The sequence below is a fragment of the Gallus gallus genome, chromosome Z (genome assembly GCF_016699485.2).
Source record: "Gallus gallus isolate bGalGal1 chromosome Z, bGalGal1.mat.broiler.GRCg7b, whole genome shotgun sequence".
NCBI lineage: Eukaryota > Metazoa > Chordata > Aves > Galliformes > Phasianidae > Gallus > Gallus gallus.
The window spans coordinates 41,306,641-41,319,186 of NC_052572.1; the positions used below are offsets into that span (position 1 = coordinate 41,306,641).

At 34.1% G+C, this 12,546-nt stretch overlaps 1 protein-coding gene across 49 annotated transcripts in view; it reads right to left on the reverse strand.

Annotated features, from left to right (window-relative positions):
* AGTPBP1 (ATP/GTP binding protein 1) overlaps nt 1–12,546 on the reverse strand; it is a 70,937-nt gene that overhangs the window by 34,911 nt on the left and 23,480 nt on the right. For 36 of the 49 annotated variants that reach the window (XR_005842641.2, XM_046905450.1, XM_046905459.1 and 33 more), the window contains 9 exons: nt 10,245–10,375; nt 8,491–8,558; nt 7,993–8,056; nt 7,498–7,644; nt 7,100–7,231; nt 5,213–5,306; nt 3,734–3,771; nt 1,518–1,726; nt 897–1,074 (listed from right to left, as the gene is read on the reverse strand). Coding sequence is in view for 48 of the 49 variants with exons in the window: in XM_046905450.1 (XP_046761406.1) it covers nt 897–1,074; nt 1,518–1,726; nt 3,734–3,771; nt 5,213–5,306; nt 7,100–7,231; nt 7,498–7,644; nt 7,993–8,056; nt 8,491–8,558; nt 10,245–10,375 (1,061 nt within the window). In the remaining variant the exon portion in view is untranslated. Of the gene's footprint in view, nt 1–896; nt 1,075–1,517; nt 1,727–3,733; nt 3,772–5,212; nt 5,307–5,742; nt 5,987–7,099; nt 7,232–7,497; nt 7,645–7,992; nt 8,057–8,490; nt 8,559–10,244; nt 10,376–10,626; nt 10,674–12,546 lie in introns of those variants that run through there. The other 13 variants (NM_001398327.1, XM_046905462.1, XM_015280308.4 and 10 more) reach the window with 4 other exon arrangements.

The window sequence follows — 12,546 nt, forward strand, 5'->3', positions numbered from 1 at the left end:
TCTGAAAGCAAAACTCTAAACACTTACAGTCTGAGTCATTCCTATACTAACCCTGAATAGGTATCAGTCTTTTTTCACATTGTTATCACACACTGTTTTTTTAGTGTTTTCTTATTCACAGTATTTTCTAAAACAAACTTCACCTCCTTATTTTGGAGTAATGTCCCCACAGCAACTTCATTATTTGTTTACTCAGATACCAAACCATTTCCCTGTATCTGAAAATGCACTAAACATTAACTATCCACAAATAACAAGAGGTATTCACAATAGGGTGAATGTATCTTCTTCAAGGCACCACGCAAACATTTTGCAGATGAGTGATGCCTAGAAGACTGCAGCAGTCCAAGAAAGCAGCTCTACTTTTCTCATCACATAAAAGGGAGAACCACAATAATTTAAAATCAATACTTTGATTTAAAATCGAATACATGTTAATCTAAATTCTGTACATCCAGTTTATCAGAATAAATAATAAATTAAGGCATAGACATTTCTGGAAAACAGGATGCACACTATGTTACATTTCACATAGAAGAATATATATGATAAGTTAAAAAGAGAGACTATATAAGTCCAGAGATGAATACATACAGTTTATGTTTGACACTTCAGAGCTTGATGAACATTTTAGGTTTTGATCACATTTTATTTTCTACTTTTATGTATCTCCAGAAACATAACCACATATGCATAGACAAAATTGTCATCAGTTAAAAGATAACATTAGAAATTGTTGCTCCACACTAACAGCCAGAGAACCTTTGTTAGCAGAGAAGAATCTCACCAGAGCCTAGGTTTTAGTAAAGAAAAATCACAAATAACTTCAACTAATTACACTTGCAAACAGTAGTGTTAGGCATTTTCAAAGGAAAAACATTACAAAATTACCATACCATCAGGAGGCAAATTGTACATTTGAGCCACAGGGCCACTGGCAGGAATAACTGGGAGTTGGAAGTGAAAAGCACTTTTAATAGTTGGTAAAGGAAGACGATTTTTAGGAAAACATTTTCTCATTATTAGACTGGATGTGTTGACAAGTGGATCAAGAGTTCTTACTGCAAGGCACTCCTATTAAAAGAAAAATAATGAAGACAAGAAACGAACATCTCCCAGACCAGTAGTCAAACTGCATTAGTTTCTAAATTCACTCCGAACAGCTAAAATGTTTTACTAGAAATTAACTTGAAAATATCTACATGTTTCCTTTGAAGGAGAACTTCTGTCAACTCAAATTCACCTTCTTAAAACCCAGACTTAAAAATGAAGAATCCCTTTTAAATAAAATCAAGACACCCTCCCAGAAATAATCATATCTGAGTAACAGTAAATATAAATTTCATCCTGTACCCTTTACTTCTGCTGTAGGTAAATAAAGAAAACTACCATTGCCTTCACAATCAGGAGTGAACATGAATATCAGAAAAAACTATGATAAATTCAAAGTCAGAGTGTTTCTAGCTCTCAAGAGACAAAAAGAACAAGAACAGCAACAACAGAAAAGATAAACTTACTTGTGAAGTGTTGTAAAGAATTTTCATCCCATTTGCATCAATGAATGCTTTTCTTCCCAATTTGATGTTCGTTACACTTTTAATGCACTGTAAAACTCCTTTACGTATCAGCATATATCTGTGTCGACTATCATGACGGTGCCAATCAACATAAATTGTTAAAAGCATGTGTACGTATCCTCTATCCACTGCTCTCCTGGCATTTGTTTCTTTATTAAAAAAAAAAAAGTAAAGTAAATTAAAAATTCAGCAATTACTCCAAAATTGTTACATCTTGAGCAATACTTTCCTATCTATTTTTAAATGATTTTTTACACAAGGTACTGAACTACTTCATTGAAGGTATTACTTCAGCCACACTTGGCAGTGCATTATAACAAACTAATAATCAAAATGCTAGCAAGTGTGTTTCCATATTTTCAAGACATTTCTTAGAAGCTCTATGTCCTCTCTGATTGTCAGTACTGCCAAACTTTTAACTAATTCATTAAAAGCCACACATACATCAGCTGAGGAAGAACTTCTCATTTAACTACTCTTTACAGTCAGCAAGTGTACATATCAAAGTGTACAACAGAATATCTAATAGGCAAAATATTAATAATATAGAAGTGATTAGGAGAATTTCCATATGTGCTTCTACCTTGTTAAAATGAATCTAGTATCTGGAATCTAGTATCTAGTTATTCTTGCTCCAAGATGGAAATAAAGTTGATGATTTTCAGACAGCTAGGTTTTTTTTTCTTTTAATTAAAATTCCAATTGGAACATGAGGTTGGAAAACAGTACTAGAAAAAAAAAAACTTTAACTAGAACATACAATATAATTACCATTTTAAAGAGCAAGCATAGGAAATGCTACTCCAATGAAAAGTGACTAAATGGTCAACTCCAGTACTGCATACTTAGTTCTTCAGAATAATACTGCATGTAATTTCTGCAGCTTATCAAAAGAACAATGTGGATTACACTTAAAGGTAATTGTAAGGCAATGTCAGATAGCAAACTTTTAAAAAATGTTTATCACTATCCAAACAGCGTAAGCACAGGAGGTTAAACAAACTTTCCTGCTGTTTGTAATCCATAAAGAACTGCAGCAATAATCATTCACAAAAACACTTGAATCCCAAATACTACTCATGAATTGGGTAATCAGTTTGCCAGCTGCATTCTACACACCAGAAATTAATGTTTTTATGAAGAGATTTACTTACATGAAAGGTAGAAAGTTACACTGTCAAGATCCCCCATGACTAAATAAGACTCAAATAAATGCACAAGACTTCTTGTTTCAAATACACACCTTCTCGACATTTGATTTCTTTCCTCCATACTGTAATTTGACAGCAAGCTCACAGGACAGAATACCAATAATAATTCATAACTATTTCCTTCCCTGAATTTCCCAGGGTACCCCCTTATTAGTAAATACACAAATCCATAACACCAAAGCGTCACTCTGACCAAACCCAAGAGAACTCAGCACTGCATAATAAGCAGCACAGACTTTTCCTCTTGTATGTCTGAAATAGTTTTCTGAAAATATAAACGTGCTTCAGCTCTTACCAAACTCTACTAGAATGACTAGGAATGCCATATCTTTTATGCAACTGTTCAGCGAGAATGTTTAATCCCTTGTCAGTTATAATCTTGGTGCAAAATCAACAGCGATGGCATTTGTCAGTTACCACTGCCATCAGCCAACACAGACAGTGTCTGAGAACAGGTCATTGTTTTGTTACCCCTGGTAGCACTTCATGGTCATCACCAACAGGTTTGTCTTTAACATCCTGTTTGTCAGAAGGGTACCCAAAGAAACCCTCTATTTTCCCCTGACATTCAATAGATATTTTCAGATATTTGTATGAAGAAGATGCATATGAGATAAGCTACAGATATCTTGTACGAAGAGCTGAGGTTAATGAATACAAAAGATTATTTCTCCACTTTGTATCCAGACCAATTCTGCAGAAGTTGTGTATATATTAGTTACTGTTTCTTCAGTTCTGCAGCTGAAAGGTTGCACATATCGCAGAAAAACTGAAGTACTAGAGACTGCAGATAGAACTCTATTTTTAAACATCGTATCCATTATTTTGTTTTGGCCACAGACTTGGTACTAATTCTACTCTTTTTTCTATATACACACACATCTATATGTTTATACATACACACATCTCAACTAGACGAATAGTTTCTTGTAGTCAAAGACTTACTTGATTTTAGCAATGCAGCAAGTGTGTCTAAAGCAACCCTGTCAACATAACAAGAACAGTCAAACAACAAACAGCTAGTGAACTTCATCTAATCAACATTGCAAAGCTATTAAAAAAAAAAAAGTACAGCTAACAGATTTCTTTAGCATCTCCCTAAGTGTTTTCCTTGTTGCATTATATCACAGACTTGGCTTTAAAATTTTGTTTTTATTAAAATATCATGCATCTTTTTTTATATCTGAAATCTGATGGTGAAATTTTAAAACATCAACATTATATAAACCCTCATTCTGCAAGAAACAGTAGTATGTGGCAATGCAATGTTTATGAGCTATATTCAAAGGACATTTTTAATATAAATGGTTGTTCGTTTGTTGTTTTTTTTTTTTTAATCTTAGCAGCAGAGCAAGAACTTCTGTAAAATAAAAGACACTGTTTTAAAAAAACATCAGACACAATGGGTAGTTTATGAATACAGAGGAGTAGTGCTCATCAATCTGTACTACAACACAAGATCACACAAGTTTTTTTGCACATAAACATCTTGTGTCAACTAACTCAAGATGTACAACTAGAAAACTTACATACTTATTTTTACTCTCTTTGTAAGGATAGACTTCACACATCTGATCTCAGGCCATAAACAAGGATATCAAGATTACTCACATCATGGAATAGTAAGTTCATGTGTTTAATTTTAGCTGGGGCTTAAAGGGGCAGTGCTTGTTTTTTAAAACAAGCTCCACTGACCACAGGTATTATCTGTTTTAGATAACATAACACAGTTAGAATATGAACAACAATAAATCATTTTTTGTTGAGCAGACAAAAAAATTTGTTTTCCCACATGTATGCATTTAGAAACCTTCCTAGTACATAATGAAAAGGCTATTTTCAGTAAGATACACTTACTTGTTTTTACCCTAACCTCTCCATATCCACATTCCCTTGCACAAAAAAAAAAAAAAAAACCCATACACAAACAAGAAAAGTTTAGAATAGAATACGTTATGCCACCATTTTAAAGTATACAAAGAATTTTGTTTTTACACTATAATTAGCCTGGCAGATATTGGTGCTTCTTAATTGCTTTGATGTAGGACACAAAATTCTCTTATACTAATGCCACTCTACAATTACAAAGATTTGGGAGCCAATTCAACAGACAAAAATTGATGGGACTGTCCTGATCAATTTGTCCTTATACTGGGATAGAGGGTAGCACATGTACAGCTTGCTTGCAGGAATACTGGAGGTAAAAAACAACATTTGTACTCTTTTACTTGGATTGTAACCAGGTATTAAAATATTCTGTGTTACTCTGCTGGGTAAAACAGTCAGATTTGTAGTTCTCCTTCCTAAATCTTTTTAACATACAAATGGAAGTTACAGCTGACATCTCTAATATTCCTGTTCATTAAAGAATTTGAAACATATGCTAAGTTTGCTTCAAATACTATATAAAGAGACATTACTTACTTCATAAGGCTAGTGTTCTTTTTACTAAAAGGTCCAATGATCTTAAACATTAGTTCAACCACTCCATTCTTTCCTAAGGACACTGCATTTACAGCTGGAAGAGTTAAAAAAAAAAAGAAGAAGAAAAAGAAGATAAAGTCTTTTTAATACAATATAACAAGAAAGACAAGAGAAAATCCATGCATTCAAACTAAAATCCTGGCAATAACATTCTGAAATACAGAATGCTCATGACAGCTTGACACTACTATTCACATAATCACTGTATAAACCCAATCCTTATAAAACTTTCAAAAATCAAAAAACAAAATAAACAAAATATTACTACTTTACAGATAAAAATCAAACACTACTCCTAGTGCATGCTTATGATTCCTTTATTACCAAGATAAATCACAGAAATGACTTTTTCCCTATGGAAAAAATATTTCCACATCTTATTGAGACAGCATGGTATCTAAAATTCTGTGACTACCACCATCTATGATTTGATATCATCATTTGGCACCAAGTTACACAGGTTTACCCACCAGTATTTGAAAGTCAAACATTTGCTGTAAAATACAAAAATGCCAATTAGCATTGCCCCATTTAATCTTCTCTGAAGCAAATGTTATACACACAGACTTTCAGAAAATTCAAAATAATAATAGAGTGAGAAAGGCACTAATTAAGAGAAATAGTGCTAAGATTGTTGTTCAAGGAATGCACACTGCATAGCCTATACAAGCACAGGAATTCAACTGCCAACTAAGCTCAGCAAGACACAGTCCTAGCGAAGTAGGAAGACAGCAACTAAGCAGAGAGTGAACTTCAACGCAATAAATGCCGCATCAGTGAAATTCAATACTTAAAGCAAGTTGCAAAGTCATCATCATTAGCAGCACTACCACAATACTCTTAATTAAAATTAGCACTCTATTATAGCAGCAAACAGAAAGAAACTTTAAGTAATGCTACCTACCAAACAAATAAACTAACATTTTTTCTGCTCGTAAAGAGTGGGAAATACAGAAAGATAGAAGTGATCTAAGCAGAATCTGAAACAGACTCCCACATTCAGGCTAAAGTAAGTTTTTAGCTAAGCTCTATTATTAGCTCTATTAACTTCTCCCATTTAAAGGTATTTCACCTCATTACCTTGCAGCTCAAAGGAAACAAAGCGTCCATGCAAAGTACTGGGTCTTGCAAAACTTCTACACGCTTATGTGAATGTCCTCAAAAAATGTCCTCTAATCTCAGAGGGCATCAAGTCAACACCCTCAGAGGAATGTGATTATGTTTTCACCTTCAGACATGTATTTAAAAGGCTAAATGGCCATTTCAAGTTCAACAGAAAAATCTTCAACAGACTTGAAGAGAAGTAGGATAAGAACCACACCATTTTCACCACTTCCTACTATCCACGCAAACAATGGGCTTTTATGGAATAGTATTAGTCCAATGGTAGGACACATACACAGAAAATAAGGGAAGGCTTAAATAGAAGATGTAAATAATTCCAAATTTAACTTAGCAGCCATAAATTAAAATAAAAATACAATAAAAAGCAAAAACTCATGAGCATGTATAGAAGTGTTTTTGCACGTACAATGTCAGCGTTCCTGGTTCAAATCATAAAATGCCAGCGTTTATGCAGATGAGATGCCCTCAAGTTGTATATAACTCACTACATGAGTTAAACAACTCACTGTACACTGAACAAAAAAAACAAAGATATGCAAGAAAATACATGCTTCACAGATTTTACTAGACTTTTATGCAATCTGACAATATAAAAATCAAATTATTGTGTAACCATTGTGACTAACCATTTAACATTAAACATGCCTGTGTAAAAAAAAAAGGAATCATGTAGAAAAGAAAAGAGCATTCTGCAATACTTACAGTTAGTTGAATAAACTCTTAATACTTGAAGACATGGTAGTATCAGCCTATGGTTCTGCAAATTCTGCTTCACTAAATTCAGTGATATGTTCAGGGCACCATTAATTCTCGCTTTCATGCCAATCTTTTTGTCTGACATAAAAAAATATAAGATCAATCAAATCAGTTTTGAAATTATCATCACAATATGGAAGTTAAATGATCTGTGAATTCTTTCAAGTGACAACTTAACTCTGCTTGTCTATTTTTACAAATTTTTTCTCCCCTCTAATCTAGTCCTCCTTTTTTTCTCCTCTATCACTTCTGAGCACATGGATGCTTTGACAATAAAAAAGGGAAAAATTTTATTAGGTTTCCACTACAAAATCGCAACGCTACTTAAATATGTTCATTATTACCTTTTGGACCAATTTTTGCAAGAAGGGTATGAAGAAGCACCATTAATTCTTCATTTGGTGGAGATTCTTTACTTGCATTCAAAAGCAGCTGCAACAAGATCTGCGTCCCTCCTTTGGTGACCAAGACACTTGCTCTCCGACCACCACCTAGTAATCAAAACTCATTTGAGACTGTCGTAGCTGAATAACAGTTAAATATCTAAACTGTAATTGTCAGAAAGAAAGACTTAAAATAGCAATGCTTGTAGCAATATTTTCTTCAAATGTGACTGCACATAAAGCAGTAAAAGTATGCTTGTCTTTAGACTTATAGCAACAGAAATTATTTAAGTATGAAGGAGTATTTGAAAATTCACTTCATTCTTTATGTTCTTTTCATTGTCCCAAAGCACAGAATGCATATAGCCCTTAGCAAACTTCAGGGAAAAATAAATAAATAAACAATTCTGCAAAAGAATATAAGAGTATAATCACTGTTTGTTAATAAACACTTACCAACTGAGACTAATTCAATGAGGATACTCAATATATTTAGAATAGTTTGAGGATCTCTTGTATTCTGCAATAGAAATTAGACATATTTCTTTGCTTGATTTAGAAATCTAGTGTTGTCCTAGATTTTTAAAGCTCAAAGAAAATTTCCACCACAAAAATCAAACAGAACTTCAGATGTTACTGCTCAAATAACCATTCCACTACACAGCCTGAGTTAACCATAAAACCCACTGAAATCTGTTTCTTAGTATGACATATAAATGGAATTATTTGGGAAAAAAAAAAAGGGAGGGGGAGCAAACTAATCAAGTATTAAGTACTATGTTTCAAGACCCTACCTAATCATTACGATTCTTTGAAAAAATCAAGTTTTAGAGATAAAGAAGGATAACTACATATTTAATAATACCAAACCCAATTACAATATGAATGTCCAAGTATTGCAATGTCCAATGTACTTGCAATGTCCAAGTAAGCACAGAGGTCAAAAGGTTTTACCTCTAGAGTTGACAGGATAACTTCTATTGCACTGGAACCCTTAGAAGTCATTTCCTTCTTGGTTTTTTCTGTCAGTGAGAAAGAGGCAGTTTTTCTTTTAATATATTAGCTACTTTGGTTGTTAGTATTATGTTAGACATTTTTGTCTTCAGATAGAACATTAATTTTAAGACAGTCTGAAAAGTGAAGATAGCCTGAAAAGAGCTAGCAATAAGCAATATTTGAAAGACACAGTAAGAAGCAGAGCAAAAGCAGCTGTAACTCAATATGAGTTCAATGCATAGAATCACTTATGATGGGTGCTCTGGAAGTAATGCCTCCTATTCATTATGCAGGCCCACATCAGAAGTGGATGTTGATGGTATGGGAGTGGAGGCTGAACCTTCCCACCAATATTCTGTTACATTTTATTGCTGTGTGACAGATAGAAGCAGAGGGGCAGTCTGACAAAATGGTGTCTGACATGGAAGTGCACATGAAGCAAAGGTGTGTCACTGAATTCCTCCATGTGGAAAAAATAACACTGACTAACACTTGCTGAGTATTTTTTACGGAGACCAAACAGTGGTATGAGTACAGTGGGTGGTGTGTTCCAACAGTAGTGACAGCAGAACATCTCTACTGGTGCAGATTTTCATGAGTGTGGCATGTAGGCTCTTGTTCATCACTGGTAAAAACGCTGAGAAATAGTATTTTGTACCTGAGAATTTCCTCTATCAAATAATATTACTGTGCTAGATTTATATTTATATCTGTTGTCATTTCCATAGAAATAAATAGGAAGCATTACTTTTGAAGCAACTTCAGTATATCAGTCTACTGTGGTAACACGTCCTTTCTCAACAGCATTAGAACCAGAAATGAACCATTTTAACAGTAAACAGCTTATTCTTCATATGAAGATATTCTTCCAAGTATCAGTTTTGATCCTCTCACTACAAGAAAGATATTGAGGGCTGGGAGCGTGTCCATAGAAGAGCAACAAAGCTGTGAAGGGTCTGGAGCCCAAGTCTTATGGGGAACAGCTGAGGAAACTGGGATTATTCAGTCTGGAGAAAAGAAGGCTCAGAGAAAACCTTGTTGCCCTCTACAATTACCTCCTTCAATGAAAGGAGGTTGAAAGGATGTGGGGGTCCGTCTCTTCTCCCATGTAACCAGTAGCAGGATGAAAGGTAATGGCTTTAAGTTACAGCAGGAGAGATTCAGGTTGGATATTATGAAAAATTTCTTCCCAGAAGGAGTGGTGAGGTATTGAAACAGACTGCTCAGAGACATGGTGGAGTCACCATTCCTGGAAATGTTAAGGAATAATGTAGATGTGGCACTTAGGAACATGATTAGTGGGTATGCTGGTGATACGTAGACAGTTTAACTAGATGATCTCTGATATTTATTTACCTGGAGCAGTTAAACAGTTTACAATGCATCAGATATGACAGTATCACATTAACTGTCTTTACACTTAAACTTATTACTTAAATAACTGCATATATATGTATATTATAATTTATGTATAATATAAATTACAAAAAATACACTGTACTGACAATACGAAATGCATTCAGTGTAAACAATACTATACTGGATAACATTAAGCATGGTCTTAGACAGTTGCCTTCAACAATCCACTACAGAAACAGACAGATAATAAAGCTTAGCAAGTAGAAGCAAAAATTAAAAGTTCAGCAAGTAAGAAACAGAAGGAGGAAGGCTCAAAAGGAAAACTATTAGAAAGAAAAAACTCAGTTGTTTACCTTGACTCTGGACCAAGTGAAGGATCTTTGCAGTAACATATCTGGCATTATCTGCTTCTCCCAAGACAGAGTCCAAATTGATCTTCTCCAGTTGTGACAGCAAAGACATAGTCCGAGAACTGGTAGAAACACTACAAGTAAGATTTTTTTTTACCTTCATTTATTAATATAGTTATTGATGTAATTATTCATACATTAACAGTAAGCATGATATCAAATACTAGATCAGAAAATAAATAAATAAAAACAAAGCCAAATACCCACAACAACAGAAAAACCCAAACACTAAAAACAGAAGTCCCAGAAGTCCTATGTGAAGAGTACAGAGCAGCTATTTCACTTCTGTAGTTTATCTTGATTGGAAAACAAGCATAATTCATACAAGGGTTGCCCCAAAAGCCTCCTATTCATTACGCTGCTCCATGACCTACTAGGTAGGTGCTGGTGGTATGGCAACAGCCTTCCAACATGCCCACCAATATTATGTTACACTTTGTTGCCGAGCAACCAATGGCAACAGAGTGGCAGTCTGACACAGAAGTGCCTATGAACCAAAGTTGGGTAATACATGTAGAAAACATGGCACCCATTGACGTTCATCAGTGTTTGCCGAACATCTATGAAGACTAACTCGTGGATGTGAGTGCACTGAAGAGGTGAGTGGAGTCTATCAGCAGTGATGGAAGCAAAATTGGCTGCTCCCAGTAGTTTCTATGACTAGTTTTCTTACAGGCTGGTCTTTCTGAAGCAAAGATTATCATTCATGAGTAAGCCAATGTTCATTAGCTAAAGAAAAATACTTCCATTTTATGTTAAAAAAATAATAAAAAAATAAAATCCAACTTCAATAAGTCCCCAGATGCATGATCAGAGCTTGGATTTGTTTTGAACACAAAGAGTATTTTGGCCTGACATCACAACTTGCCTTGAAAATGTACTTCATGTAAGAAAATATTTATAAAGACAGGTAGATTACACAGAAAAAAAAATGTAAATATTTACAGTGCCCAAAATAAAGTCTGTTTAGAAAACATTTTCTCTCTTCTTCAGTTTTAGGCTATAACAATTTTTTTTTTACAATAGTTTTCAGATTCACATCTCTGTAAGAAAGTAATTTTTAGACAAACTTTTAACATTTGAATTATAGTCATACAATTAAATAGAGGAAATTACTTAGAAGGAGAAACAAAAGTAACTTCTTTTACACACATTTGTATTGTTAAAAATCTGCAACAGTCAAAAATAAATCGTGTTACACACAACTGTCCTGACTATCTGCAGTGAAAGTATACAAGATTAACTTTATAAATACAGAATTATTACTTCTTCATTTGTATTTCATATCTATGAAAAGGCTTCACACAGCTACCACCTGTTAAAAAAATTAGTTCACGTATGCACAAAAGTGTTAAAATCAAGGTAAAAAAAAGACAACTAACAGCAAAGGTCATGCTGCTGTGAAAGCAAATTGGTAGTAGCTGCTGAGGAAAATGTTTCCAGAACTATTACTTTCCCACAATGACATCTAAATAAGCAGCATAATTTAGAAAACCCTTCAGATTATAGATGATACTTATAATTTTTTAACATCAGTAGTAAGGAGCAGCAAAACTAATTACAAAGCTTAAATCAGTCATTTGCTAGACTTCAATTGAAGAGTATTTGCTGATCTAAAATAAATGTCTTCCTCACACATCACATAATGTGTATGATTAAAGCATAATCATTGCCAATTCTTTCTCACCACCCCTTATCAGGCTGAATAGTAGTAATAAAGCAACAATTATATGCCTGAGCTTTGTTCTGTTTATTTTTACTCCTCTGTTTATTCACTGAACTCAAAAATACTCCAAAATTAACCCAAGCCCTGTCAATCCGATATACAGACAGACTTCCAAAGGATGTTAACTTCACCAGCTCCAAAATGAAGCAAGAAAGCACACCCAGCTAACTCAAAAAGAAGCTACTGCTGGAGGATAGGGGATGGAGGGTGCAGGAGTAACTGCCGCTTTCTTATATCATTAGTCTAACAATGAAATATCTCTAGTTTCCAGATAGGAAACAACCGTGGATAGTGACAAAGTAAAAGAAAAGAAGAAACAGAAGTTGTTCAAAATATAAAATAAATTTAAAGAAAGAACCACTTCAAAGCAGATCTGATTTTTTACTCCTATGGCAAGCCAAAAAGCAGCACAGGAACATGGAAGTAATATACTACTTAGAGACAGTTAACACCTAATGCAGTATCTTTATACTTAGTAAAAGCTTTAAGGGGGTTAGGAAGGGTAGATAATCCTCACTG